This window comes from Lacerta agilis, chromosome 2, assembly GCF_009819535.1.
Source record: "Lacerta agilis isolate rLacAgi1 chromosome 2, rLacAgi1.pri, whole genome shotgun sequence".
NCBI lineage: Eukaryota > Metazoa > Chordata > Lepidosauria > Squamata > Lacertidae > Lacerta > Lacerta agilis.
In genome coordinates this window covers 31394455-31420326 of record NC_046313.1, presented here as the reverse complement: position 1 = coordinate 31420326, position 25872 = coordinate 31394455, and the positions used below count along the sequence as shown (strand labels likewise).

Genomic DNA, 25872 nt, shown 5'->3' with positions numbered 1-25872 from the left:
GGCTGCAGTGGAAGCACCAAGTGCTCTGCATTGATTACATAGCAAGCAAGATTGATCTAGCCTGTGGTGCTGTGTCTTAACCACACACATATATGCATGTATATAGATACTTACTAGTGGTACAGACAAGACACCCTCACCCTGCCTCTGACTGTCACTCTGCAATCCCAATTTGCCAGAAAACAAGCAATGGTGGCTGTCAGCAAAGTAGTCATCTTTCAAGGGAACTCAAAACTCTAGGATAATGCCGTAAGTTGCGAGGTTATGCTCAATGGCACAGCTAAGAATGAAAGAATGAGTAAATTATAAACAGACAATGGAAAGGTAAGTGGAAATCAAACCAGCTGAGGGATCTGAAATCATCTTCTATTGGTTCTCCTTTCATAGTTGTGCACATTGCAGGTTCGATCCCCATATGGGACAACTGCATATTCCTGCGTTGCATGGGATTGGACTAGATCAGGAGTCAGCAAACTTTTTCAGCAGGGGGCCGGTCCACTGTCCCTCAGACCTTGTGGGGGGGCCGGACTATATTTTGCGGGAGGGGGGGGAGGAAAGAGAATGAATTCCTATGCCCCACAAATAACCCAGAGATGCATTTTAAATAAAAGGACACATTCTAATCATGTAAAAACATGCTGATTCACAGACCGTCCGTGGGCCAGATTTAGAAGGCAATTGGGCCGCATCCAGCCCCCAGGCCTTAGTTTGGGGACCCCTGGACTAGATGATCCAAAGGGTCCCTTCCAACTCTACAATTCTATGATTCTATGACTCCAGTGTTCTTAGACTCCACACACACACACATACATACATACAGGTGCAGTAGATGGGCAGCAGGAAAATTGACTAGGAAAGTGTCATCTAGTCCAACCCCCTACAATGTAGGAATCTCAACTGGATCATACATGACAGTGTAGACATCACCTATATGTGGTTCTGCGTTAAGATAACATCTCTAAAGGCAAATCATTTTTCACAATACCTCTAACCAATATCTTCTGTTTACTCAGGACTTCTCTACCCTATAGCATAACCATTGTGCATTGTGCCCAGATGTTGCTTAAGTGTTTTTATGCTGTTTGTGCAGATGACATTCACCACCTAGATAAATTTCTTTGCTGTGTGCTGTACAAGCCTTAAAATAATCTGCTATGATGTCTTGTTGATACTGATACTAACCGCGGTTAAAAGATTGTTAGGGAGATTTGCATGCAAGAGGAGAAACACCAAAGAAAGGAAGAGGGGCCATGCAAACCTATGGCTAATAATGATCCTTAAGCAGAGTTAATGAATCAAGAATACTGCATTGCAACTGGGACTGTTTTCTTTGGACCACCCGAGAACCTCAAGGAAGTCATGGCCCTTTTGGGCAGGGGGCATTCTTCAGCTTCTCCCTACCAACACAGGGTCCATTTTCAGACTACACAAAACCCAATGCATGATCCAGATGCAAAAAGAGACTCTGCTGTTTGTCCTGACATTACTACTTTGAGTCGGATTCAGCTAAGCAGTCTTGCCAACAGGAACCTGCTCAAGGACCTCCACCAGTGCAACGGGGCTTTCCCACCCTCCCCTTCTCCAGTGTTCCTTCCCCCAAATTGGCTCAAGGGGGTCAGGAGAGCCCTGGAACAGCGCATGGGGCAGGGAGAGACAGATTATTCCTGCAGAAATGCTTGTGCTGATGGGAGAATCTCCTTAGCGATATGCTGAATTTTCCCAAAAATTATTACTTTTATAATAATAATTTTATTATTTATACCTCACCCATCTGGCTGGGTTTCCCCAGCCGCTCTGGGCGGCTTCCAGCAGAATATAGAAACATAATAGATCGTCAAATGTTAAAAACCTCCCAGCGCAAGAACCTTTTCAACAGGTGCATGCCACCTATCACGGTCATGACACAGACAATCTTTTGATCATCACTCCAACATGGGAGAAAGCACTATTCACCGAGCGTTGTTATCTTGTGCTCAATAAATATACTGTATTACACAGGTGGCCCCTCCGAGACAAGATACATGGGGAGGAGTTACTTTGACAACTCTCCCTTCTCTCTCTCCCCTTGGTGCCAGTTATGTAACCATCATCAAGGGAAAAAGCACAGAACAAGCAGATCCCTTCTCTATTGTGAGAGCAAGCAGGTGTCATTTTCACCACCGCACACTGTCTCTTAGGAACATCACTTCATATTAGAAATTAAATGAGAAGAAAGGGTTTTATCTTGGTCAGGGCTGGAAGTCGAAGGGACGTTCCAATGCCAAGATGCCATAATCACTTCTTTTTGAAAAGTAATAACCAGTGTTCAAATTTTAGGCACTTCTGTTGTCTTATTAAAGTGATTCAAATACCATGCCTTGCCACTGTGTCTGAAATTATGCCATCTGTACCAAGGTGTTTTGAAAACTCAATTTTTTAAAAAAGATAACTTACAAAACAACAGCAACACACATTCGGCACCAGCCCAGGCTTGGAAGGCACTGTTGTTTTGAAAGAGATCAACATTCCTAAGCACCATATCACATTTTGAGCTCTTGGGATTTTGTATCCCAAACTTTGGTTTTTGTTCGGGATGGGAATATCCAAGTGCAAAACTATTGATAGCATGGTTAGGCTTGCAGTTGGTGCTTCATTGTTAGGCAGGTATGCAAAGACAGACTAAAAGGCAAGCAAGGTGAAGAACCAGGCTGATAGGCACACATGTTTAATGACACTAATGGAGCTACCTACTTCACTCTTCCTGAAACAACATGCAAATCAAAGTGCAGCTGTCCTCTGAAATGCACACCTTGCCGAGTTGTGCAATGCAGTTCTCCAACCAAAAAAATGCAGGCAAATACATCTATTTAGGGAAAGTGTGTATAAATATGTACATGTTCATGAAAAGTATAAAAAATGCATTATTTTGGAGGGAAATTACATGCAAGAAACACTCACTAATATGCTGAAAAATTTTCATGAGACTTTTATTTATAAAAAATCATAAACTGATGTGGAAAGTGGCAAAATGAACTTAAGACTGGGGGGGAAACGAGAAACAGATATAGACAGATAAGTCCCTCCTCATTCTATTATCCTGATCCTGTTACTGTTGTTCCCTCAACACTTTCTTGTGTTATAGAACAAGCAAGTCAGGAGAAAATTAGCACAAAATGTGATTTCCTACTGCAGAGAGTTATAAGCCAAGTTAGATTGCAATCAAGCCTTCAGTCTCTCTATCTCAGAACAATGGTAGGAAAACAATTCCCCACTACCACAATCATTTGGAAGGAATAAACATGATTCCTAGCCATCTGTTGGGTTGGAGCTAACGGCATTTTGGTCCCTTCCAACTTGTGGCATCTCCACGTGTAAACTTCCTGCGAAAATGGAAAGTGTGGGTAACCATGGAGGAGGGGGCAGGGAAGGAAAACCATCAACAAGAATTTGTATAGTTGTGTCATGGGAACTCCACTTCCCTGTCTGCTCATGCATGCCCAAACCTGTTGTATGGACTACTAGGGATCTTACGAATTTCGAACAGGAAAAAACCTTCGCCAAACAAAAAGCAAAAAGCCACAAATTACACAGGCAGGGCTACACGGCTCACTGAGCCTCCTTATGTCCTCATTATGGCCTACACACTTTTGCATCTAGCATAGAGCATATAGAATGAACAGAGTTATCAGACAATTCACATTCCGCATCATAGCAAGTGAGCAAGTCTTATTCAGATCAGATGAATTAGGCCACGGGTACAGGTACCATAAAGGGCACAATCAAAGAGGGGGTTAAGCACACCTGGTTAAGAATAACTGAGTCCATGGACCAGGTTAATGGTATATACCACATACTATCTTTGTACGGGCAGATTTCTCCATGCTCTTGCTTGCTTCTCCAATGCTACACTGTGCTTGTCTCCCCAGCCTAGCAGACTAAAAGCAAAAGCACTTGGAGAAATAGTGAGCTTGTAGCATGCACTAGGCAGGCATGACCAAACTTGGCCCTCCAGATGTTTTGGGACTACAACTCCCATCATCCCTAGCTAACAGGACCAGTGGTCAGGGATGATGGGAACTGTAGTCCCAAAACTTCTGGAGGGCGAAGTTTGGCCATGCCTGCACTAGGGTCACCCTGCCTTATGCTTGCTATGGATTTGACTTGTGGCATACTTAACCAAAAAAGGTTGGCACCACTGAGCTAAGGAAACCCGTGGCAGACCACATGCCGGCTCGATCCATAACTGCTGGCATAGATCACATCTGCAGCACTGCTCAAATTAATAACAGCATCAGGCTCCATCCAGTTTCAGGAACAAGCTGCCAAAGCAAACTGGGACTTCCTATTTCTCTTTAGCAGAGAAGCTCCATCCTCTCAGGTGACTACAGAAGCTCCATTTTACATGATGGTGCAAGTCTTCCTTGCCTCTTAGAAATTACAGAATCTTTACATTTGGAGATCCCAACTTAGCAACACAAATCTACACAGGGCTTGAGTACATTACCAACATTGGTCATGGCCCTCTATATGAGCGAATCTACTTTCTTCTGGACATCAGGGTGTTTTTAGGGTCATACAAAAGCAGAAGGCTGAATGCCAATAACCAGGATAAACTTCTTGGTACTGACAATGCAAACCTCAGCTTTTGCTTGCTCGCTAACTCCTCCTTCATTTTAGGGTACTGGGTGAAGAGGCAGCTCCTTCAGGCAACTGCATGCTGTACAGCTTTCCTACTTTGTCCCCACGGGCGTTCTTGTACCTGCAGATCACCCTGGGGCTGGATTTCTATGTAGCTAACACATGTGCCATGGGGATTGGTGTTTGTGCTGTTTTTAAGGCATGTTACATAATGTGATATTAAAGCATACATTATTATACATATTTCCCTAACTCTGGAGAATAACATGAGTAGTCAGTAATTACACACACACACACACACACTTCCAACCACAGCTGACTGTAATCCTAGATTTATTAATCTGCAAGGATGGATCATTGCCACATTTGCTTCCCTTGAACATACTTGGCAATCCTCCAGATCCAGGAAATTTGCCACAAACGATCCCTGCTAGTTTATGCCACAGCATTAACCCCCACCCCACCCCTCAAGTATACCAGTAGGAAGTGGCACTTAGTGGTGCAATGCTCAGGCATGTGTAAGAAACAGACAAATCTGAACCACTGAACAGACACAAGGATTCACTAAAGATCAAGGCTTTGCTATGCTCAGAGCTCAAATTCTCCCAGTGATAGAACAAGCCTAGCAGAAAGGAAGAGGTCCTCATTTCCATAATATATATTGTCATTTAATGCAGCTCATCTGCCTTAAGCTCACACACATAGGCAACCTCAGAAGCCTTCTGTACATTAGCAGCTCAGGAAAACATGCAGGAAAGGAAGGGAAAAGCCATCTTGAATTCAAACGTTAGAAAAGAGAAAGAAATAAAAAGCGCAAGAGGTAAACTTACTTTGCCACTTTTGGCATGCTGGGACATCCACAAATCTGTCTGTTTAAAAAGCATCTGGGCTAAGATTGCAGCACAGCACTTGGAACCTTGAACAGCAACTTCCAATGCTGCTATCCAGAGAGAAGCAGAGAGCAATAGAGAGAGTGCGCACAGCGCAACGCTGCAGAAAGAGAGAGAGGGAGAGAGAGAGAGAGAGGGAGAGGAATAGCAGAGTGAAGCACCAAGCCACTGATTAATTCAGCCTGTTGCCAGTCACACTGCTGCATGCTGGATATGGGGTAAGAAGGGGAGGGATGAGAAAGGAGAGGTGAGGATGTCCTTTAGGATCACATCCCCCTGGGTTTGGGAGGCTGCATTCAAAAGCCAGGTAGCCCATGAAATACACCTGTACAGAAGGCAGAGATGGTATATGCTGAAGCATGAGATTATGCTAAAAGAGAACAGGTCCGGGAAAACATATGATACTGCAAGGAAAAGCCAGCTCTGGCCACAACAGTGGAGGCTAAATAGGAGGTAAATGACCTTAGGAATTGAGAACTCCCATGAACGGTCCCATATTTTAAAAAATGTAAAACAGTGCACTTATGAACTCAAAACCCTCAGGTGTCAAGCTGTGCATTCTGAAAGCTAATTATTTCAATAAAAATCCACGACAAAAACAACCAGGCCTTCTATTTGCTGAGCTACACTGATATGCCTTGCTCCCTCCTGAGCGACCTCTTGCTCCCAGCAGGACTTCCCAGCAGCAATTGGGATGGAGAGCAGCAAAAAGCCCCCCCCCTCCAAATATCAAATATTCATTGCCTCTCAGGAGGAGACTCCTGCAGAAGGTGCAGTGCAGGTTATTAATAGCAATCCGTATTGTGTCTGGGGCTTGCCACTTACCCAGAGCTGGGCAGCAGCAGCAGCAGCAATGGAGGAGGGACAGGCAGAGAACACTGGCCAACGGAGACAAAGAGTTCAATGCATATGCCCCAAAAACCCAAAGGGAGGGGAGCAAAACAAAGGTAAGTAATACTAATAAGAATAAGAATAAGAATCACAGTAATGACAGGAGCCAAGCCCATTCTGTACCACAGACAACCTCAATCTAAGCATGCACATGCAATACAGATACATCCCTGTGTGTGGAGTACTATTTATCATCACCTCATCTTCCTTTCTTTTAGTGTTTGTACTGTATGTCTTAACTCTTGCTTGATACTATGGTCCAAGTTAAACAAGATCTCAATCCTGTTGCAAAAATGACCTCTAAAATAACAGAGCAAGGCTTGGATACCTGTCCTGTCGTGCACACGGGGATACCAATCCAATTTTGACAGCATGAGTCTCGTCCTTTCCACCTTAAGACCTGCACACTTCAGGGTAAAAACTTCTATTTGCTACTTCTCTCACTCTCTCCCTTGCCTTTTGATTACATCTGATGAAAAATTCTGGAGAACTCAAAAAAGCTTGGTAGTAAGTTTGTGACTTTTTGGGTTGTCCCAATGAAGGTATTATACTTTGGGATTTCTTCTGGACCAGCAGAGTTACTTTGTAATGTTTTAGTTGTTTCTCATTAACAAGCTACATTTGGGGGGGGGGGGGACAGAGAACAGAAAATTATGAGGCAAGATAATTCTATGTGAGCCACTCTGGGAACCTTTCTGGCTGAAGAGTGGAGCACAAACGCTTCAAACAAACAAACCAATTGTGACCCAGAACAGTGGGAACTCAACTTAAGTGTTTTGTTGTTGTTGTTCAGTCGTGTCTGACTCTTCGTGACCCCATGGACCAGAGCACACCAGGCACCCCTATCCTCCACTGCCTCCCGCAGTTTGGCCAAACTCATGCCAGTGTTTTAAGACATCTCTAATGAGCAGTTTTTTATATATATAATAAAATTAGATTATTTCCTATGAATGAATCACAAGACAAGACCGATTTTATATATTTTTTTCCAGCTGAAAGCACAAACGCACCTACCGGTAACAACTTCTTAAATAGACATGATTGAACTATTCTCTCATTGTGTACCTACGCACCACTAAATGCTCCAGTCCCAAATAAGCATACACCGCACTACACAAATTTCCACGCTTTGAACTGTCAAGGTGGTTATGCAGATGACAAGACCCCCCCCCCCAAAAAAAATTACACCCATTTGTTTCTCAAGTTAGTGGACAGCCAGCATAGAATAAAAGTTAAGCATATCAGTCAAACTAGAGAGACCCCCAACTCAAAATTCTCACTCAGCCAGAAGCCCGTTGTATGACAGAAGTAGGGAGCCTGCAGTCTGGGTACCTTATTAACTCTGCCTGGCCTCCTCATTTGGCTCGTGAGGCCATTGCAGCAGTTGTCACCCTCACTTGACATCCTACATGATTTCAGGTGTGGAGGAGTTTGCAAGCACCGCCGATCAGATGTTTGGCAGTGCCTGCAAAAGACCTCTGCATGAAGGTTACTCTAAAAGGCAGCGAGTGCCCCAACTTCATACAGCAGAGTTGAGCGAAACTGGATCTGGCCAGTGGGCCAGATTGTTATCTTGCCTACCCACCTCCACTGTTTGACAGGTGACCCATTTTTGCCTTCACCCACCATTTGAGGAGCTGATCTTCCCACATTAGAGAGGAGAGGTTCCAGCTCAGTGGCAGAACTCATGCTCTGAACAGACAAAAGCCCTGGTTCAGTTTCTGGCATCTCCTGAACCAGGACGGCTAACCCCTGACCTAATAGTCTGATCTGTCCCCTTTCCCAGCAAGCATTTTTTCCCCCTCCCAAGACTCCAATGATTTTCTTGGTGGCAACAAAAGAAAAAAGAAAAACAGACACAGTGCTGTGCTGGACAGAGATGTCAACATCTCTTTTCCCTGCACAGTGCTCTGATGGGGATGCAAATTGCTGCCACCCCAGCTATCAGATCGATCATTTGATGAATGGGAAGGCGGGCAATAACCCGCTTCTTCAGCTGATCTGCATAGATGATCTGAGGAGGGAAAGCTGTGGGTTGGTCAAAAGGTGAATGCAGTCCACTAGACAGAAAAGTTTATCTGACCCCACCCAGGTATATAGAATTACTGATAGATAGCCTGCATAACATTTCCACTTGAGATTATGGAAGATTTACTAGTCAGGAGTTACACTCCATGCAAGGCTGCTCCTTCTATAGGCACCATGAAGCAGTGTCCTGACCCAGGCTCTCTGTTGTGTGGAGAAAAAATACCACTCTCTCTCTCTCTCTCTCTCTCTCACACACACACACACAATTTCAGAAATTAAAGTTTCTGCATATGGAACTCTTAAGGGGGCAGCTGAAGGAAAGGAAAGCATTTGTGGCGCTGGTTGCAAGAAAGAAGCCAGCAGGGGAGGGAGGGGAGGGGAAAGAATGAGGCAGCATCTTTCTCCAGGGCATTGTGTTTCCTAGACAACATACTCTTTAACTGCACAAAAGGAACAAAGTGTCTTACACAGCACAAATTCTTCCCACCACCACCACCCCACTTTCCTGAATACAATTCCTAGTAAGTAATTAAGCAGCTAAAAAACACAGCTACTTGTTGTAACTGGGACACTACCAAGGAAAAGGGAAGTAACACCCCAGGAGCCGGGACTGGGAAACACTGGTATTCCTACAAAACACACACAAAATTCAGCAGGTGGGCTTTTTATAGCAATGCCACTGGCAGACTTTTCTGAAATCTCTCTCACCATCTTGAATGAGCACATGCTGGCACCTCAGTCTGTAAAGTCACAGGAAGTTCTCCGATGCGGACATCTCAGCTTAACAGAATAGAGCGGCCTTATTATTATTTTTGAAATGGCAAGAAAAAGCCTTTTTAACACTCTTTGGCAGTCGCCTTAACAGAATTTTCTCCTAGCTTTGCTTGGTAAAAAAAAAAAGCTCTTGGTTCACTTCGATTCCAAGCAAGTGCCATGCAGAATATAATCACTCAGTAATACGAAAGCATTCCACTTGCTAGAGGGTGGACCTAAGAACTTAAGAAGAGCCTTTGCAGGATCAGGCCAACGGCTCATCTTGTCCAGCATCCTGTTCTCACAGTGGCCGAACAGATGCCTATGACAAGCCTGGCAGTAGGATCTGAGGGCAACAGCACTCTCCCTGCTTGCAATTCCCAGCAACTGGCATTCAAAGACAGGGGAAGGAGAACATAGCCATTATGGCTAGCAGGCACTGGTAGCCTTATCATCCATGAGTTAGTCTAGCCCCCTTTTAAAGCTATCCGGTTTGGTGGCCGTCACCAACTCCCGTGAGAGCCAATTCTGTTGCTGAACGATGCGCTGTGCAAAGTATTGTCTGTCCTAAATCTTCCAAAATTCCGTCGTCCCTGTGTTCTGCTGTTATGAATGGGGGGACTTTTCTCTATCCAGTTTCTGGATATCCACGTCCATGCCGCCTCTTACTTGCCTGCTCTCTAAACTAAAAAGCCCCAAATGCTGCCATCTTTCCTTATAGAGGAGTTGCTCCATCCCCTTCATCATTTCGGTTGCCCTTCCTGAAACATTTCCCAGCTAAAAAGCAGTGTGCGTGTGCATATTGTGTGTGAGAGAGATGTTAAGTCCAGTAGAAGAAAAGTGGAGTGCTATTTCTCAAGTGGCAGCTATCCCAAAAGGAAAGGCGGGGGACACACAATTGATTAAAATAAGAGATGAAAGGAAGGGAGAGATGTCTGAAGAGGTTAAGGCACTTCGTCGCCACTTCTGTTCGCATTGTGAGCAGCATAAAAACAAGGGCATGAACTCCAGCAAAAGGCACAGCCCTGTATTGCTTTGCATCCGCTCATGACTACATGACCCTGATATGTGCCTGCGCCTCATCAATTACTCGCATGTGGAGCTTGCACAAACGTAAGCTGTATCAAGGTAAAGTGGTAACTCGGGTTAAGAACTTAATTCAATCTGGAGGTCTGTTCTTAACCTGAAACTCTTCTTAACCTGAGGTACCACTTTAGCTAATGGGGTCTCCCGCTGCCGTTGCGTCGTGGTGGTGCGATTTCTGTTCTCATCCTGAAGCAAAGTTCTTAACCCGAGGTACTATTTCTGGGTTAGTGGAGTCTGTAACCTGAAGCATATGGAACCTGAGGTACCACTGTACTTCAACAGAAAGCACAATATGGTAAGGGGAACAGAAGCACATTAAAATGGGATGGATTGGTCAAGACAAAGTAGAAAGGTGCAGAACTTTTAAGATCCAGACACAACAAAGTAAGGGAGGCAGAGGTGCAGGTGATGATACTCAATATGATAGACAAGACAAATAGATAGTGTGGTAGGGGGAACTGGTAAAAGCAGGGGCAGGGGAAGAGGGAAGGGCCCACAATTGCAGCACCATGCACCAGCACACAGCTCATTCACACTAAACCAGTCTATTTTAAAACAAAATAAAAAATAAAAAATTGCTTCCAGTAGCACCTTAGAGACCAACTAAGTTTGTTCTTGGTATGAGCTTTTGTGTGCATACACACTTCTTCAGATAACTATGCTTTAATTTGACATGCAAACCAGGCTACTATTGGATGCATGCATTCCAATACTAAAGAACAGAAGTCTGTGGACTCCAATTAAAAAGAAAAAGATTGCAAACAGCCATGGAAAAAGCAGAGAGACTGGATAACGGAAGAAAGAACTTGCATTGGTGATTATATTGTTCATCCCAAACACCACTACCAATGGGATTTATACAGTACTCATTATTGCAACAATGGGGCTCTCCATGAAGAGAAATTGTCCCTTTTCCCTGCGCTGGTGTTTCATCACAGAGAAAATAAAATGATCCAGAACAGTGACATAATGGCTCCTTTTAAAACCTATGCTAAACCATAGTTTAGTGTGATGTGAAGAAGCAGAGGTGAACCTTGGGCTTCCACAATCAGTCCCTCCCTGGCACAGATGGGAGTTGTTTAGAAGCTTGTGCTTCTGTTTTTGTTCAACCACAGCTTGTTGTGTCCCCTACAGCAATAAATTGTGGCTACATTAATTATGCTTTTGTTTTTTTCAAAAGGTAATTTCATCTACTTCCTAGTTCACCCTCAGCTGCTGAAGTAAATCCACTACTACAGCACCTGTGATCAGGGCCCTCCAGTATCTGATTTTAAAACCCCTAAGAAAGAAGAATTCACTACCTCTTTCAAGGCAGTCTGTTCCACTGTCATACAGCTTGAAGCAGGAAATATTTTCTTACATTTAGATTAAATAATTTCTCTCATGATTTGAACTCACTGGTTTGGGTCCTCTCCTCTGGAGCAATAGAAAACCAATCTGCTCCATGATCTATGTGGTGGCCCTTCAAATATTTGAAGATGGCTATTCTATAATCTCTAAAATCTCCAAAATAAATATACCCAGCCCCTTCAGCCTTTGCTCACAAAACCTGATCCCCAGGTTCCCCACTCTACTCTGTATGTTCCAATATGCCAGTGTCCTTTCTAAGTCGCAGTGTCCAGAACTGTGAGTCCTGATCAAAGAAGAACAGAGTGATACCATGAATTCTCATGCAATCTAGAATTGCATTAGCCTTTTTAGACACCAGACCACACTATTGACTCATGTTTAGCATGTGGACTCCCATATCCTTTTAAAATGTGCTGTTAAGTCATTTGTTACCCATCCTGTATCTTGACATCTGAGTCTACCCACCGAAAAGCAGAACTTTACACTTAAGTCTGAAAAACTTCATTTTGTTGCTTTTGGCTTAGTTTTCCATCCTGTCAAAATAATTTTAACCCTGCTTTGAAGTTGGCTTGTTTCACACAAACTTAACTGTTTTTTGGTCCAGAAAACACGACAAGCTGCTATTGAGCAAAAAGCAGACGTTTCCAAAATCTCTATCGGAACCTGAGAGGAAAAACAGCAAAATTGGATTTGCTAACTGCTTCACATGGTTTGCATATCCCAGAGAGGGGACTCTTCTTGCCAGGATTAAACAGAATGAGGAATCAGAACAGATAACTTGCCTGTTAAATTGAATTTCAAAGATTTCTGGATGACCTCTTAGGATATTTGCTCTCTTGTTCTGCAATGTCTGGTTCTTAGCCAGGACTGGATGCCAAGCTGCACCACATCTGAGCAACGGTTATTCTCAGCCGCTATTGGCAGTGGAACTGTGCGGATGGCAGAGACTAGACAATAAACCCCTTATCTTTCAGAGTCTCAGGTTCTCTGACAATGCAGCTGTGAAGATTGGGTTTCTTCAGCCCCATAATACTTCCTGTACCGTTGTGTTTTTTTTTTTTTTTTGCCAACTTGGCCAGTACCTCTAAAAAATGCACTTTGATGTTTTTAAGTTAAATCAGGTGAGAAACATAGTCACCAGTGAATCATCCTGTACACTCAATAACAAAAACATAAAAATGCACCATCTCAGGGTAGAAATGAACTGGCAAACAGTGCAATTGTTTTAAGACCGAGATTATGTGAGTTTTAAACTGAACTGTAGCCAATAATCTGGCTGCTGCATTTGAGACCTGCTGAAGTTTGCGTTATCTTCAAAGGCAGTCCCAAGGCAGTCACACTGTAGTAATTCAGTCTTGCCAGAGCATTGAGTACTACAGCAGAGTCATCTCTGCTCAAAAGAGGCTGTAGCTGGAAAACCGGCTATAAGTGAAAAAAGCCATCCAAGTCTCCCATAACAATGCTGGATCCAGAGATATCCCCAAACTATGAGGAAGTAACTATGGCAGAGAAGTAAGATTTCTTCACTCTCTTCATAGAAATACATGTTTGGTTCCTAAACAGGCCATGCCCCATATTGCACAAAAAGGTTTTACATTTCAGTTGTTCCAAGAAAATGCCACCACTGTCCGAGGTCATGAAAGCATTTCTACAAGGTACAGTAATTGCTGTATATCTCACACTGATCAATACCAAAATGGGTCACTGAGCCATTATTAGCAAGCTTTGTTAGGTTTATTGATAAGCAGCATACACTATTGTTGGGTTAGTAGGGCAGAAGATGTACAAAATTCAAGAGGAGAAATTGTCCTGAGTCCTAAAGAGACATCATGGAGGGGCTGGTTGGGTCAGGACTGGAGGAAGAAGAGTCAGAGGATCAGTTTCTTGATGACCTTGGGGCAGGGCCCAGTGGGTATGGAGGGGCTGTGCCAGGACCTCAAGATGGGGATGGAATTACAAATGAGGAGTCAGGTCCTGGGGAGGGTCTCAGTGGTGTAATCTGTCAGCACTCTGCTTTACCCCCTTCTTCATCACCCAGACACCTTGTACCCACTTCACCCCATGCTTCTGTGCTTTTTTCAGCTCTGATCTTGGCACTCCCCACCCCACAATGCTGGAGCCTGCCTTTAGTCCAACCTCCCAGGAGGACTCAGACACTTAGTTTGGTTTGGAGCAGCAGCTGTCCCCTTCTCCGTCACCTAGGTCATGGAGGTGCCAACATAGCCAAGAACAGACAGCTCAAGTCCAGCCTCCAGATGTTCGCATTTGCTTGCCCACTTGCCATGCTGAAGTTGTGCCGTCCCATTCCCATATAACAGGAACTCAGAGGGTGTGTTGTTTTCTTGGATCAATGCCTTAGCCATGTATGTGCTGTGCCTTTGAACCTGTTTTTTTTTTTTTTTGCCTATATATCTACTGACCCAGGCATTAAATATTTGAGCAGATGCCTTACTCCAAGTTCAAGTTCTTCATTCAGTGAGAGCCAGGACAGATATGCAGATTTGCCCCTAACCAGAGAAAGTACACTACCGGAATTCCTCCATCCCTCATTATCTCAAAGTAACAGCTACAAGTAATGCACATACCCATTAACACAATACAGAGCACATCATTTGGTGCAGTTTTTGATCCCATGCAAATGTCCAAATATCCCAGGGCAAAATATTTGACTCTGTGGCAGCTTGATCATCCAGACTGACCTGTCAACTGGCAGGAAGGCTTTTGCCACACTTTAGATGTAAATGCATCAAAGAATGTGTGGCCAAACAACATATTTATTTACCCGTCTGCAAAGTAAGAATCTCAAAATTCTCTCTCTTTTTTTTATAAACCCCACATAGTTATGGGACTTATTGCACAGCATTCCCCAACCCCTGGTATCTTTCTACAGTAGGTTACAAATCCTATCAGTTCCAGACAGAATGGCCAATGGTCAGGGACGATGGTTGTTGGAGTCCAGCAATATCTGGAGAACACTAAAACACCTGGAGGGCATGTGATTAAGGAAGGTTCTGACTGAAGCAGCTGTGAGGGAGCAGAGTATAGGGCAAGGTTCCTACTGGTCAGCAAGTTTGTGTCTTGGAGTTCCCTCTAATCCTCCAACCTTCAGAGTTTATTACTGTCCTTGTGATTTTTCGTTCCTGTTCCCAGGCTGCTCACTTTTTAAAGCGCAAGCCAGCACACGTTGCACAATGAGGGCTGGATTTCCAAAGAAAAGGGCAGTGATACCCCAACAGTTGTAGCCACATCCTCTTTTAATGCGCACACAAAAACATCTCACAACACAGAACAATGAGATCACAAAACACACCCGTGAGAGAAGTGTTAATGCCAAGGCTGTAATGGGCATTCCTCACCCCAAACATTTTCCTATTGCCCCTACCAAATAGCCTGTCCTTGCCACACAACTATTGCAATTGCAAAATAACTTCTCACTTTAAAACAACAACAACAACAACAACAACAACAACAACAACAACAACAACAACAACAACACGCCATGGGTCATTAAGACACTCCAATAGTTGAATTCCCACTTCATCTGGTAATAGGTAGCAGATACACCACCCAGGGATAAGCTACACCTGTTCAGATCAGGATATGCATCCGGCCTCAAGATACCAATGACAAAGCTAGATTGCGCATATTCAGCTAATAAAAGGATGCTACCCTTTCACATTGCCAACACATTATTCAGTCTGGCACTTGCAGTGGTAGACCTAGAAATTGTGCTCCTCTACTAGGGTCCCCAAGGTGGACTCCATAGGAACTATGGGCACCCTTCAGACATCAAGCCTGTCCTAATTTGCTTGCTTGCTTGCTTGTTTTAAAGAGACTTTTTCCAGGGGTGTTTCCTGATTGGGGGACGGTGTGTTGCCTCCTTTTTTTGTCTATGCTCAAAAAGGTTGAGGACCCTTGTTCCACACAACCCATATGAACAAGATGAACTGTCCTTAAATACACATGCTTGAGTCAGATTGGATCAGATTGAACAAAGCATATGGAATGCCATCCTACCAGCATTCCATACAAAACAATCTCTCTGGAAAGATGCAGGTTAGGAAGCCATGGAGAAAGCACAAACAGTAATACTTAATTCCTAAATGCACAGCCAAAACAAGACTCTACCTGACATCAAATGTCCCTTTCTACCAACAAAAGGCAGTCTGTCTTGGGATTTGGTTTAATGGGCTCTCTTCTGAAGCAATAAATCCAGAAGTAGGTTTGTGAAATAAATGTTTTACTTTGAATAGATTCACACATCAGTTCCTCTAGCATTTCTCTCTCCTGTTTCTTCCGCTCCCCACCCCCCTTTTAGTCACTGTATGGCTCCATCACTGAGAACTGGGAATTTAGTGGACATTGATGCTTTCAAGGGATCACATTTGCCCCCATTCATATGGAGGAAGAAGCAAGTTAACAAGCAGCTGGTGACATACAATTGGCATCATTTCTGCAACAACTGTAGCCATGAAAAACTGTTAAAAATCACAGAAAGTGGGCAAACAAGAGCCTAAGATCATATAAAGTTCTGTGCCATGGGCCTATGGGAACTGTCATTTTCAGGTGTCCTATCTTTGTAGTGCATCGCTAAAAACAATAAATGAGAAAAAGCATTTCCAGCGCTGATGGCTGTGGATAAAATCTTGAAAAGTAAAAAGAAGGCTTAAAAGCAGCTTTCCAAAGTTAGTAATTTCAGAGCTAATCTCATGGTTTTGTAAGTTTCACAGTGTGGCAACATAATCACACATTGATCATCCTTAATAAGAATAAAGCAAGATCTTTGTTAACCAACTATCACTGCCAGAAGAACGACTTACATTCAAGTTCACAAGCTATATCTCTCAAGAAGTTCATCATATCCCACAGCAGTAACCCTTGGCATTCATCTTGTCCAGGAGAACAGTATGTAAACTGTGTTATATATGCTTATGATTACTTGGAAGTAACCTTCACAGTTGTAAAGGGGAAGTAGTAGGGGAAAAAACACAGTAAATATGAATCTGGGTATCCAGATTCTCACCACTGAAAGCCATTCTGATACTAAGAACACTTGACCACTCATCATCTTCCAACTAAAGTCAACCAGAAGCAAATTCAATAGAGATTCATCTAGAACTACAGTAGCTACAACGTGACCAAAAAACCTACCTGACACTTCTCCTTGGAGTCCATGGTTACTCAGTGGACAGAGCATATCCAGAAGACCACAAGCACCATTCCGTGAGAGGTCCTCTTCTAGATAACGTATGAAGCTCAATTAGCATGCTTTAGTGACAACATCTACGGAAACAAAAGGGGTTAAATGTCACTCTTTTACCTTCACTCTGTCTTTAAGTAAAGCACTTTGGAGAATTCAAGATCACAACTGATCTAGACAGATGAGAAAACAGAAGATTGCTCTAATTGTATTTAATCTTCTGCAATTCTTCCACCCCACCACTAAATAGGGTCCATCTGTATTAACCACTGAAAAGGCCAATACCACGGGCAAAATGAAATCCCCTGTAAGGCATAACATGATTATTGCCTTGGCACGGAACACATTTTCTTGACACATCCAAGAGAACTGCCAAGCTCAGCCTCTAAGAAGCCAGATTTCATCAGGTGCTGCAGAGACGGCATGCTCAAATGCCAGCCAGGAGGCTTGTGATAGAGCTGCCTGTCACTAATAGCTATTTGTCTTGTTATTTTTATCTCTGACCAGGTCCCTGCCCAGATAATCTCCAATGGAGCCTGTAGTCAAGACTCTCCCGCTATCTGAAACAACACATCAAATCTGCTTTGAAAAGGTGGTTACACTACAGGGTGGAGCACAAGCCAGATCCGTCACTGGCTAGAGTGTCTAAAGAAAGGTGCTAGATCATCAGTAAAGAAAATCTTAGCATAGCTGGAATTAACCAAACCTAGCTGGCAAGCTGTTTCTCCCAACAAGCGTTTTCTGACCTGTGGGTCAAATTCCAATCATAGTCTTTGCCTCAGTTGTAGACTTGCTAGATGTCAGAATCTGACTCAGGTCTTCTACCAGCTACTAAAGTCAAGGTTAAAATCTAGTCAATCTTTGAAAGCAACAGACTTGTTTTCAGTAATAAGACTGGTCTGTATTTCCACATGCATTGGGGGGAATCTAATTTAGCTTGACTTTGCACACTTAAACACATCATTTTATTTGGAAACATAAAGTTTTTTTTCAGCTAGACACCACCAAATGCAACATAGAAAATGAAGAAAACCAAAATACATGTATATCATATACTTAATGAAAAACATTAAAATAGAAATATGCATAAAGTACTCAAGTAGGAATCCTAATAGCATCAACAGTATCACCACAAACCAGGAACCCAAAAGAGAAAAATATATTACGTTACTGATGAGCTGTAACACTGATTTGTTCTTGAAAACAGGAGAGTTCTAGGCAGGATTTCTAGTGTTTAGGGAGCAAGTCAGCAGCGCATAATCCTTTGTAGAATAAATTATACAAAAGCAGAGTAAAGGTAAAGGGACCCCTGACCATTAGGTCCAGTCGCGGATGACTATGGGGTTGCAGCGCTCATCTCGCTTTATTAGCCAAGGGAGCCGGCGTACAGCTTCCGGGTCATGTGGCCAGCATGACTAAGCCACTTCTGGCAAACCAGAGCGCACGGAAATGCCATTTACCTTCCTGCTGGAGCAGTACCTATTTATCTACTTGCACTTTGGCGTGCTTTCAAACTGCTAGGTTGGCAGGAGCAAGGACCGAGCAATGGGAGCCACCCCGTCGCGGGGATTCGAACAGCCGACCTTCTGATCTGCAAACCCTAGGCTCTGTGGTTTAACCCACAGCACCACCCGCGTCCCCATACAAAAGCAGAGTAAGTTATACAAAATCAGCATATAGGTATGTGTAAATTGACATATAATATATCAAGGGTACAGAATTTAGCTCTTCGTGGTGCAATTTCATTTAGTGTGAAGTACACACAGCACTGACCATATTCAGCACATCTTGCTAGCTAAACAGGTAGAGCCCTCAATCATCTCCTAGAAATTCCATTGAGCTATATGCTTTCAGTCTGGCACATCCTCAGAATTTGCCTTCAGTTTGAACTGCGTCCCTGATTTCCATTATCTGAAGCCCAGGATGGAAAGGATTCTCACTAGATTAATCTTGCCCTGTCAGCCCAGTTCAGGAATAGAATGCTACAAGGAGATGTTTTCAGAGCACAGCAGATGATGGCAGCTGCGGAATGAAAGGAAGCTGTAGCACAAATCTTGCTGAAATATTTCGTGCTCTGCCTTTAACACACAAATACCTGTAGCAGAATGGGTAATAAGATGCTCTGGTTGGTGGTCTGTTGTTGCTTTAAAAACTATTAACAATCGCACTCTGAAATAGCCAAATTTGGAAACATATAGCTTCAAAATGACTGTCAAAAAAGCAGAAAATGCCTGAAGCAAGATCAAAACAAAAATACTCCCATCCACCCTGCAAAAAAAAAAAAAGATGATCTAACACAATCTTAGCTCTTAGCAATAGAAGCTCAATTCTGTGCCACTTGATAGAGAAGGTCAAGAGGCAAGACAGCTGTGCAGGACAGGAATATGGGCTGCACTGCAGTGAGACATTCTGTCTCTGGCAGCAAGCTGTAATGTGATCTTAAAAGCAAACCATGCCTCCTGACCATCAACATTCGAACTATAACACCCGAAACTTTACCTCTCACCTCAAAAGCAAAGAACAAGCAGTGATCCCCATTTCTCAGCTTCTGGCCAAAGGCCTCCTCTACACAGTCTTAAGCTACCCAACAGCAATTGGTTAAGTAATAAAAGGAAGCTACATAATGACTCCCTTAGCGCTTACCAACACTCCAATACATTGCTTTGTTCAGATATGGTTTTCACAACCTGATTTGCCTTTAACCAGCTACACCTCAAGGCTCTATGGGATATATTTGCTTATATGTCCATTCTCCTAGATCTTTTATAAAGAAAACATGTTTTAAAAAGCTGCAGCCATTGTATACATTCGCCATTCTATCAGTACAATGGCAGGCCACATCCAGTGCCAAAGCAAAATTTATCTTGTTCCAGTTTGCACGAGCAAATTTAATCAAGTTAAATGTGCTATCTACAGTTTCATTCAAAGGGGGGGGGGGGGAAATAAAGGATTTCAAGTTTGTCAGAAATAAGGAAACTACAACTCTTTTGGACATTATAAAAAACATATAGGGAATATGCAAGGTTCAAAAAATTCGGACTGCCTTTGTTGAATAAGCTAAAACCTTTGGACGCCAAGACCCTACCCTTGTCCCAGATCTCCCACAGGTGTGCAGCACAATTTCCCCTCCCAGTTTTGCAGCTGGAGGGAGACGGGATCTTCTGTGGAGTTGTGGAAGCCCAGCAAAACTGTGGGAATGACCACAGCTCCTCTCTCAAGCTTTAAACTCAAGAGTTGAGAAGCAGGAGATACCTTGAGCTGCTGAGGCTCTTCAAAGGGGTTCAGCGATACAGTGCCCAAAGGGTCAGCAGGACTTGGGTTTGCTTTGATGCTGGTGGTAGGCAGGTGCTTGTTCTGAGCACCACCCAGAACCAAAGCAGCCAACCACATTCTTCACCTTTGGAGCAAAGCACTAGGGCTTATTTTGGGTGGGCACTCTGCATGCCCATTACCCCTGCCATCCCTCAGCACGTCCCTTCCATTGGTTTCAAAAGGTCCAGGGGCACATCCAAACCATGCATGTAAAGCACACTTAAAGCACATGGCTTCCCACAAAGAATCTTGGGAACTGTAGTTTGTTAAGAGTGCTGGGAATTGTAGCTCTGTCAGGGCTAAACTACCGCTCCCAGAGTTCTTTTGGGAAACTATGTGTTTTAAATATGTGGTGTGGATGTGGCCCTAGATCTGCACCCAAAGCTATATCTGGAATTATTACATGGAAGCGACAAAGTATGTTAGCAAATTCAGACCATTAACAGTCTAGTCTAGTCTCATCTTGGGTGGTTTGGGGATCACATACCTACCATGCTGGCATAGTGATGTCTGGAATTATCACAAAAAAGTAGCATAGTCTGCTAGCAAATTCAGGCTATAATAGTGTAGGATAACAAATGTTGCAAAAGTCAAACTCTCCCATCCTAACCTACAAAACAGAGTTATTGTGACAGATGAAGCACAATCCTACATATGATTCCACAGAACTAATATTCATTGCATTCAAAAGGGCCTATTCTCCGGAAGCAAACACAGGACTCTTGCTCTTTGCAGGAAGGGTAGAATACAAATGGTTAAAGAAATAAAACCTGCTCATTGTTAGACATGAGCTCCTTAAATTTAAACACCTCTATAAGATCATTTCCAGCCTAAGAGCTGACTAGTTCCTCTATTGTTTTACACTTATGATGTAAGGGAAGCAACATAGGTGAGGGTGCCCATAGGTGCATTTTCTGTGACATTTCGAAGTCATTGTTTTTTATGAGGAAAAAAAACTCTGTTTAAAAGAAAATTATCTAAATGATCCCATCCAAATCACATTATATAAATTATGCAGACTCCACGCTGGTTATTGGGAGGAAAATGTTTTGGGTGTAGTTAGAGAATATCTCCACTAAAGCTAGCATACCCTTTCCACCACTGAGCCACCAAACATATACGGTACATGGCATTGTTTAATAAAGCAGAAACTAAATGACTCCCCAGTAAAATTAAGAAAGCTAAGGGCAAGTAGAAAGTCTGTGAACGCAATTCCAGTACTCAGAACAAATTCCTAGGCCCATGATTATTTTTGTCTAAGTGTATTTCTTTTACACCAAGCTCTGGTTGGTAGATCTTAGTGTTCTAACAAGATTAAAAGTAGATCTCACCAGCCTGAAGTCTCCTCACCCCAGTCAACAGGGCACCAAACTAGAAAAAAAAAAAGTTACAGTGAACTAAATGGGCCTTACTTCTGCATAAACATACGTGGGATTGCACTGCTGGTATTTAATTTTGTTTACTACCCAAACCACTATGGCTTGTAACCAGCAATGTAGTCAATTACGCACAAGAGTACTAATCAATCCAATTAACTATACAGTACAGTAGTTTTAAAAATCTGACTACAGTACTAAGCAAACCCCTATGGAGATGAGTGGGAAGGTTTAGTACCAATTACATTGTTGCGAACAATGGATTCTGCTAATACCTTAAAAGGTGAATTTGAGGGATTTGTTTTCTGCATTATTTAGTCAAAAGATGGCATATGATCATCGATAAGGTGATACTGAAATATTTACCTAAAATGGTCCATTAGTTAAAAACAGTCTTTTTCTTAAATTTAAAAAGAAAGCTTTTAAAATCAGCTGACCATCAGAGGAAACTTCCACAAAGTGGGGGGGGGGGGACACACTTGCATCGTGGTAAAGCGACCTCTCCCAACCAGGCACCCTCCAGCTGCTGTTGGACTACAACTTCCATCATCCCTAACCAGTGGCCATGTTGTTGTATGCCAACGTGTGGAGGGCACCTGTTTAGGAAAGTAACGATGTGGAGAAGAGTACTTGAAAGGATGAGTACAGAGCATCTGGTTTAGATATGCTGCAGTAATGTTCTCCTCATTATGCTGTTGTAACATAGCAACGTGGGTGACTGCCTGGTTACTTCTAACGTCTATTGCGCTTGGCTATACGGTTATGCAATACACCGGGCAAAGTGCAGAACGTTCCTAGAAACTCCTTAACACGTGTCAGGGCCTTCACCGCGCGGGAAGCACGGCATGCACCTGCTAACACTGCGTCGTCTGCCTACACTGGCGCTAGCAGGGCGCATTTACACGGACTGAATTAAGCAGCAATGGGCAAGTAACGGCTTGTCAGTCAGAGACAGTAATATGACTCGCGAGTTCCACCAGCAAGCCGGGGAGGAAGGCGAGGGAGGGAGGTTGCGTGGGTTGCAAGGTTTGCAAGCGTCTGCAGCTGCAAGGAACTGGCGTCGTGCAGGAACTTCCTACTGCAAGGCGCCTTGCTGCTCTCCTGCAGGGTCTGGCTATCCTGACTCGAGACACCCACTGAAACAACACCCCGCTGAAAAGTTCACAGCCTTGCAGAGGTGGCCTCCAACTCACAGATCGTGAGAAGGCGACGCGTGTTGAGAAGAGCTGCAAAAAGTGCAAAGCTGATAAATGGACACTTCTTCTCTCCCACTCCCTCCCCCAAAATAGCAGCTTTGAAATGCCTCCTTATCCCAATGCCTCGCTAAATCCTCAGAATAGGGGGAAAGGCGTGGGGATATATAAAAACAAGCCTCCTCAGGACGAAGAGCAGAAACTTGGGTCTCAAGGAGCGACCCCTTTTTCCACCCTTCCCGAAGAGAGCGGTAAGTTACTTACCAGAAGGAGTTTAATATCCCCTTTCTTTTGTCTCTGGGGTCTCCAGCAAATCCTGGGGCCTTTCCCCGCCAGCTGGAGAATGCTCCCAGGCAACCCTTCACGCCATTCCCCCAAACATCTCCATAGCCGCCATCCTTGTTGATGGCAAAATAACCCGCTTTACTCCAAAGTATCATACGTGTGACTTCAGGTGCAGTTAAATAAGCTTGCACCGGATTGGCTACGTTCGCCTCACTTTTCAGGGCTTTAGCTGTGGTAGGTTAGAGTGGGGTAGAGGGTGACGCTGTACTTCCGCCCTTCTCTCCAAACCATCTGTGCAAAGCGAACGGCGGCTAGTTTCAGGGACTGAAACAGGAGCTGCTTGCTGACCATCGAAACGAGGGGTTTCCTTTTGAGGGGTGGATCTCACATGGTGAGCCGCAAGACCCGGCAAGCTGCTTCTCCCGTTCTGAGACCGCTGCAAAAATAAATAAATCCCTGTTTATAGAAGTTGTATTTTTAGAGCATGATTTCCTTTCAGCTACTTAGAGATTCTATTATTATTATTATTATTAATAATATTATTATTATTATTTGTATTTGGCATTGGCATCTATACTTATATCGCTGAAATTTTATGTTCATAAACTAGAAATTATATACTGGGTAAAAACTAGTCCTTCATAATTAAATTTAATGTTTGGCAATTAATTATATAGACCTGCAGGTATAGGGTAGTATAACAACAACAACAAATTGTGGACTATTTTATTTGCCTGCTCAATAGTGATGGTGATTTTGTGAAATTTCCAGATATTAATTTGGACATCGGCAGGTACAGATTCTAATATACACCAATACCTGCCAGAAATTACCTTCTGCAGTCTGCATATAACAAACTGGCTAGTCTCTACATAAAAGAATAAATGGACAGAAATATGACATTGGAAATGGTCAGATCACACCTGGAATACCAATTGTGGATGACATAATTTAAAAAGGATATTGACAAGCTAGAATACATGCAGAGGAGGGCAACCAAGATGATCAAGGGTCTGGAAAGCAAGCCTTATGAGGATCGGTTGAGGGAGTTGGGTATGTTTAGCCTGAGAAAGAGGAAAGTGAGAGGAGTTATGATAGCCATCTTAAAGTATCTAAAGGGCTGTCACATGCAAGATGGAGCAAGCTTGCTTTCTTCTACTCTTGAGGGTAGGACCCATACCAATGAATTCAAGTTACAAGAAAGGAGATTCCAACTAAACATCAGGAAAAACTTTCTAACAGAGCTGTTCAGCAGTGGAACAGACTCCCTCACGTGGTGGGGAACTATCCTTCCTTGGAGGTTTTTTGTGTGGAGGTTAGAGGCCATCTGTGACAGATGCCTTAGTTGAGATTCCTGCGTTGCAGGGGGTTGCTCTAGATGACCCTCAGGGTCCCTTCCAACTCTACATATGATTCTATAATTCTCATAAAACATGGTCATAACATTTTCATTCTACCAGAGCAGGCTCCAATTTGTCATTGTGCTGTTTCTTCCATCTCCTTCCCAAAACAAAAGCTATTTCTTTACAGTATTTCTATACTATTGCAAATAATACTGAAAACAAGTTTTCAATCTTCTTTGTGTCATACAATGTGCTACTATATAGCCTTAAGTTTATGCAGCCAAATACCCTGCAGCATTTACAGTCCAATCCTGTGCATATTTGTTCAGAAATGTACCCCACCAAGTGCAATGGAACTGAGTCTCACAAACAGCATTAAAAAATACATTTTAAAAAGATCTCATGTCCTCACAGCTAAAATAAATTCAAGATTGTCAGAAACATATTTCAGCCATCAAATGCCTATGTGAAAGGGAAGTCTTTCTAAACTTAGAGACAGGTAAACTTGGAGAGAGAGAGATAAACTTAGAGAGAAATAAACTCTAAACTTAGAGATAGATGTACCTCACCAGGGAGGGCATTCAATAAGTGGAGAGAACCACTACCAAGAAGACTCAGTCATGGGTCACGTCTAGCCAGCCAACACCCAGCAGCAGCAGCACCTATCCTATAAAGTCAATATTATTATTACAATTATTATTTTATTTATTGGATTTATAATAATTGGTTGAAATAAATAAATAAATAATATATGGAATCACCTCCGATAATTTATCCTATAAATTCCATATTATATATAGCATTACACGTGAAGACAATCTGCATTATAGAGGCGTAAAAACAGGTGCATGCAAAGTATATGAAACGTAATGCCATTAGTTGTCCACAGGACAAACAGTTTGTGAATAGAAATCCAGATGACTTAAGCAAATGCACCATAGCACCTGCTACAAAGGAATATGGATTCATTGTCCCCCTCTTCTCAAGGGACCTTTTTTATTTGCCTCTAGTATAATAGTCCCTTAACCTCTGAGTGTTAAGCCAGGCAAATCTATTTAGCCTTTCCAAGAGAAAAAGGCTCCAGTCCAGTCCTAGAATACACTGAGGGGAAAGAATGTGCCTTGAATGTGCTTTCAGGGTATAGTGTGCATCCAGCCTGCATCTCCAGTGCTCTCCAAAGGCCACTGTACCACTCTCCCACATTTGGCAGCTGTTGTGCCGGTATAGCAAGAGCTTGTCTTTCTCCCCCCCCTCCCCCCAATGTAATTGGCATATAGGATTGCCAAATTAGTTATCTTTCAAGTCAGAAATAGCTCGCTGCAATTGTGCACTCTGTATCCAATAGAATAACGCTGGCGGTGCAGTCTCCCACCCACCACCTTTTTATAGCAATCATCCTTTCTTCTCTTCGTGACCATAGGAACATGAGCTGTAATGCAGGGAATTCGCCTTCATTGCATTCCTCAGTTCTCCCAGGCTTCTGGAGTCTGGCAAAATACTCCCCCCCCCCCAAATTAGGGGCCTAGTCGGATGTGGTTTCAACCCACA

The 25872-nt window shown here is 43.2% G+C and overlaps 1 protein-coding gene across 6 annotated transcripts in view; it reads right to left on the bottom strand.

Moving 5' to 3' along the window:
- Positions 1-23127, bottom strand: part of TMEM94 (transmembrane protein 94) — a 68840-nt gene extending 45713 nt beyond the window's left edge. For 4 of the 6 annotated variants that reach the window (XM_033139296.1, XM_033139297.1, XM_033139299.1 and 1 more), the window contains exon 1: positions 5448-5607. In XM_033139296.1, coding sequence (XP_032995187.1) covers positions 5448-5501 — 54 coding nt within the window. In that variant the 5' untranslated portion in view covers positions 5502-5607. Of the gene's footprint in view, positions 1-5447; positions 5608-16766; positions 16899-22960 lie in introns of those variants that run through there. The other 2 variants (XM_033139300.1, XM_033139302.1) reach the window with 2 other exon arrangements.
- Between the last annotated feature and the right edge of the window lie 2745 nt (positions 23128-25872).